The 6,000-nt window shown below is 45.4% G+C and overlaps 1 protein-coding gene across 1 annotated transcript; it reads left to right on the forward strand.

The window, feature by feature from the left end:
• Positions 2,772-4,186, forward strand: LOC8078433 (adenylate isopentenyltransferase 5, chloroplastic). The gene has a single exon (XM_002459502.2). It carries the CDS (start codon positions 2,874-2,876, stop codon positions 3,960-3,962), a length of 1,089 nt encoding a protein of 362 aa, XP_002459547.2. The 5' UTR covers positions 2,772-2,873; the 3' UTR covers positions 3,963-4,186.

Here is a 6,000-nt window from a genome sequence, read left to right on the forward strand (position 1 = left end):
TCAACTCTTCCCATCATATTTTGACAATCAACGGTAAGGTGGCACAGGTGACTAGAGGTCTTACTTAAACCAAGTATATATATTGTTAGTAGAAAAAATATTTGTATCCTAACTTTGTCCATAATTAAATTATACGGGCTTAATTATCTGAGCTGCTAGCCCTGAGTATATATGTGTTGGGGTTGGTGTGGACAAAGAACGAGTCATGTATCCGCGTATATGGGGATCCAAAAAAAATAGTCCTGCATGCCATGTGAGACCCACATAATTGCATTCAGCAGCACGTTTGCCTTAAATCTAGTCTGTGGATGCCTTGCTCGTTCCCACTGCGCATGCTTTGTGCGCTGCACGATCTGCCTATCTAAATGAAACCCTTCTCTCTCTCTCTCTCTCTCTCTCTCTCTCTCTCTCTCTCTCTCTCTCTCTCTCTCTCTCTCTCTCTCTCTCTCTCTCTCTCTCTCGTGTCATTTGTATCTGTGGAAGATACATACAAAATTTGTGCGTATCTTCCGTGATTTGACAAGAATTTCGATCAGATAGCAAGGCAATATTTTGTAAAGGCAAATTTTGTTGTTACATACAGCTCAGCTCAGCAGTCCTTTGTGTTGACCTTCACCTTTTTCTTTCCATCTCCAAATCTATGGTTGAATCTTTCTGCTCACGAGGATTGCTTAGACTTTAGATCATCCTGATCCTGAGTGTCTGGATCAAGCCTGGAAATCTAACACACAAAAATGGTTCACGCGCTCTCTTAATCAAATGTACTATACTATACAGCCTTCACTTCAATGGTTTTAGTGAGATCTTTTTTTAAGATTACATAGTACAACGCAGACGCGTGTAACGCACGCACAGTCACCCCTATGAATACACTCACACAAATCTTATCCCTATGAGCTTTTAAAGAGTGGGCCAGCAAATTCCAAAGACAAAATTGACGAAGCCACCACTGTCGATGGCAACATTGCCTACTATTGAAAACCACCAAAAGCACAGAGCCATTAAATCATAGAATATTCGCTCCCATGGAGAGTCGAACTCAGGACATTAGGGCTCCTGAGGCTCTTGTAATTGTAACCACAAGGAACAAGCCTTGCATTTACTAACACTTTTTGTATGGGAGACCAATACCATGTGTTGAGTTTTATGAATTGTTGTTATCTGACAACTATGCTTCATTCAAATTGTATGTGCAATTTGATAAATAGTTACATCTAGGCGGTATGAACTTAAAAATGAAAACAAAAATCAAATCTCTTCTCCTTAATAGTTACTTTATTCCGCTTTTATCTTTCTTTTCCCATAAAACCTTCTCATTCGATAACCTCACCGCCATTTCATCCAACCCCACTACTACACAATAGCTCACAGCTTGCCCCATTCTGTCATGATCATTTTTTTAATGTCACTAAGACTTTTTTCTATGCTCCAAATCGGCTCGTTTTATGTTTGGCTGATAAGTCATGGCAGAAAGTATTGTTGGCTGATTTGTTGTGAGAGAAAAAAACACTGCTGAATGGCTGACAGATTTGGCTGATAAGCTCAAACGAACAAGGCGGCAACAACAATAACTAGCACCAAAACAAAAAGTAACAAAACCACAAATAAACTAGTGAAATGCAAAGACTACCACACCAACTCACAAAAGCTCTTCGACGATGCCTCCAGAGGGTGAATGACGCCAAAACATAATCATCATCAAGGCTTTCGCTCGAGCCTTGTGCCAGGGGGTAGCTGCAATGATCGGGCCGATTCAGGAGAAGCAGCAACAATAGGTTCTTGAGTGACGTCTTCAAGAAGGAAATCCTCATTGTTGGCCCAGACTGATATGAGTTGAGCTGAGCTTTTGTCGAGAACCTTTGACAGTGCTCCCAATGACATGCCCACGCTAGAGGGAGAGTCGTCCATGCCTGGACAGAGGGGGGGTGGTGCTAGCTGCCGCCACACTGCATGGAGTCGTACCCGACTCGCCTGCGATAGTAGGAGACGCATACTGGCAAGTGTCCATGCCTGGATGGAGAGGGGTGCCAGCCACCGCCATCATGATCATGAGTATTCTGAAACCCAAATGTCTATATTAGTAGGCATCATTAAACATAAACATGTAAGAACGTGGACACTAGGAACAGTTTCTCAAATACCACATATCTATATCTCTTATAAAGATAAACCCCACTAGCTATTTCTCTTGCCATGCAAAGTGTCCACATCAGCATCTACTAACACATCCAACTAACACATGCCGTTATGTCTTCATTTAAGTTATTCACATTAGTAAACTACATCATTTATTAACATATATATTGCTATATTACCAATAACATACATATACATCTCCCGATTCTTAGTGATTAACACCGTAATCTATTTATATTTCTTCTTCGTACCCACGGCAACGCGCGGGGAATCCTTCTAGTTTGGTTTATGGTCAATGCCAGCTTCAAAATGGGTGATTTCTTTTTCCTCATATCCTACAAGAATGAAACTGCTACATATGAAATTCCTCTGAAATTTCAGAGCTTCAAATTAAACAAGGCCCAAAATTAAATTGCTACAAGAAGCTAGCGTACATACGTACCATGCAGACTCCATCAATGGGCATGGGATCTGCATCTTTATCTCATACATTTGCTTTCATTTCAATCTAGCCCCAAAGGAATGCATTCCTCATTTTGTATTGCAATGGGCAGGATCCTTTTGTCCCACTTGTTTAGCCAGCACAATATAAATAGCCACCCAACACATCCCTCGATCTGCAGCCAACTCACAAACTAACTACCAGAAGATCTCAAAGACTTCGATTTTCTTGACCCAAGCAACTACTATAGTTAAGTATAGTTAACAAGCAACTTAAAACGACAGCGACAAAAACCATGTCACTCTACTTGGCGCCCACGGCCACCGCCGCCACCACCCTCCCAATAAGGCAGCTAGTAGCACCGCCTCCGCCGCCGTCGTCCATCAACCTAAGGCAGCTGGAACGAGGCATGGCGCTCCCCCTGCCACCGGCGCCACCGCCACCACCTCTGGTCAGTAGTGCCAGCAATAGGCACGTCGGAGCAAAGCACAAGGCCGTGATGGTGATGGGCGCCACGGGGACCGGCAAGTCGCGCCTCGCGGTGGACCTCGCCCTCCAGTTCGGCGGCGAGGTCATCAACTCCGACAAGATCCAGGTGCACGCCGGCCTGGAGGTGACGACGAACAAGGTGACGGAGGAGGAGCGCGCCGGCGTGCCGCACCACCTGCTCGGTGTGGCGCGCCCCGACGAGGAGTTCACGGCCGCGGACTTCCGCCGCGAGGCGTCCCGCGCCGCGTGCGCGATCACCGCGCGCGGGCGCGTCCCCATCATCGCCGGCGGGTCCAACTCGTACGTGGAGGAGCTCGTGGACGGCGACCGCCACGCGTTCCGGGACCGCTACGACTGCTGCTTCCTGTGGGTGGACGTGCAGCGCGCCGTGCTGCACGGCTACGTCGCCCGGCGCGTCGACGAGATGTGCGCCCGCGGACTGGTGGACGAGGTCGCGGCCGCCTTCGACCCGCGCCGCACCGACTACTCCCGCGGCATCTGGCGCGCCATTGGCGCGCCGGAGCTCGACGCGTACCTGCGGTGGTCGGGAGACGAGGGCGACGGCGACGGCGACGGCGAGCGGGCCAGGTTGCTGGCCGCCGCCATAGAGGACATCAAGTCCAACACCCGCCGGCTGTCGTGCCGGCAGCGCGCCAAGATCCAGCGGCTCGCCAAGCTGTGGGGGTGCGCCGTCCGGCGCGTGGACGCCACCGAGGTCTTCCGGAGGCGCGGCGACGATGCCGACGAGGCGTGGCAGCGGCTCGTCGCCGCGCCGTGCATCGACGCGGTGCGCTCCTTCCTACGCAACGACGACGCCGCGGCCGCCAATGATCTGCCGGCCGCCGAACTAGTGCCCGTGTTCGCTCCCGCGCCGGCAGCGGCCGTCGCCGGATAACGAATGAAGCTGCTTGATCGGCGTTGACAGCTGCACTGCATTCACGACACCATTACTTGGTGCGATGGCATTGGCCGAGATCGTCATCAAGAAGGAGAAAGGGAGTGATCGAGAGCGAGGGGAATGGCGAGCACAATTAGTAATGGAGTTAGAGTAGATAGTACGTCGGAACATGCATGGGAATCGCAAGTAAGTAGTAAATCTATAGAGATCGATTAGCGTAATTATTGCTTTTGAGAATCATGCGTTCGAAATCCTATAGCTAGGAGGGAGGAGAAGATGACGGTGACGGAAGAGTGGATATTATTATCATATAATGGCCAGATATATATAGCCCTTGATATATGGATCGGAGATGAATGTGTTGCATATGTATATTCGAGCAATGCATTTGCACGAGTTATAATTAGCACCTTCTGTAACTTTTTACTTGTCTTTTTGCCCCCAATTTCTGTTACTGTAGGCAAACTGAGCCTAGCTCAGCTGGTTAGATTCTTTGCGGTGAGCCTGTCCATCTGAATTCAAGCTCACTTGGTTAGGTTTCTCGTAGTACAACCTACCACTTGGTTCAAATCGTCAACTTAACATGAGTGTTTATAAGGATAAAGTTTGCGTACGTATATTTATACCGAGTGTACGTGTATATTGAGTGTCTGTGCTTGTGTAATTAAAAAAAAAGTTTTTGGTACATTCTATGGAGTAATTATTACTTTTGTTTTTCTTTAATTTGGTTGTGTCCGTTGCGCACGCAATCGAGTGCGTACAACCGGTTTAGGGTTTTTTTTTTTTTTTTTTTTGCATTTAGTCGTGTCTGTCCGCCCGATGAGCGAGATCGACAAGCAGATATTAATCGGAAACTAGCTAAAAAAATTTCGAATTACACATGTGCACACACAGCAAAGTTTGAATATGTTTGTCTTCTAGTTATGAGATCATAATTCCACCGCTCATTGTTGACTCCTGTAGTATTAGTGGCCTGCACATGAGCACAAATTTAAAAAACAGCTATGTATTTATTAAAAAAAACAGCTGCTGTATTCATATATATCAGGTGATTTATTATGATGGCCTTGTTTAGATGTGATTTTTTTGGATTTCGCTACTGTAGCACTTTCGTTTGTTTATAACAAATATTATCCAATCATAGACTAACTAGGGTCAAAAGATTCGTCTCGCGATTTACAGACAAACTGTGTAATTAATTTTTGTTTTTATCTACATTTAGTGCTTCATGCATGTGTCGCAAAATTCGATATGATAGGGAATCTTAAAAACTTTTTGGATTTTGGTGGTAACTAAACAAGGCCATATACATTATCGATCGACTCATGCCGTGCAATTAAAGCATAATCTTGATGGTAATGATTGATATATATATATATATGTCATGCATTATAATATTATCATATATAAATATCATACAGTGACATCTATTTAAATTGTAATTATAAAATATATCAACAACAAATAACGGGAAAATAAAGACGACTGTACTGGATTGAAGCCAACCATTAATGAGCACAATACACTCAGTCTCTTCATTTGAGCTTATCTACCATATTCAACAATATTTTTCTCTCACAATAAATCAACGAATAATACTTTTAGCCAAGGCTCTTTAGAGCGTTAGTGTCATACCAACCCAGTACATAATGACACTCATCGTATCAATTGTGAGTTAATATGAGTACACCCGCCGGCAGTGGTATTGTCCAGTAACACTGTGGGTCTAAAACGGCAATGATAGACAAACTCCATCACTGTTTATTGCCCTCTGTCGAATCTAATTCTGACATTGAAGTCAGGTTTAGATCGGACAATGTTCTCTGGATCTATACTAGGTGTGGATTTTATTAGAAAAAACTCAACTCAGGCAATCAATCTCAAAAACGTGCATATGCATTATATTCATCAATGGGTTTTCCAATTTTTCTTCGCTAATCTGGCGTCACTCGACAGAAGGTGTGAGCTCTGTCCTCCGGTCGCTTGTTCCTTCCGATCCTGCATTGCACTTGCCTGCGCGTGCCTCTCCCTTATG

The sequence above is a fragment of the Sorghum bicolor genome, chromosome 2, assembly GCF_000003195.3.
Source record: "Sorghum bicolor cultivar BTx623 chromosome 2, Sorghum_bicolor_NCBIv3, whole genome shotgun sequence".
NCBI lineage: Eukaryota > Viridiplantae > Streptophyta > Magnoliopsida > Poales > Poaceae > Sorghum > Sorghum bicolor.

What these genes read in the sequence shown, in the direction of transcription:
- LOC8078433 (XM_002459502.2), top strand. Translation starts at nt 2,874, where the DNA reads ATGTCACTCTACTTGGCGCCCACGGCCACCGCCGCCACCACCCTCCCA.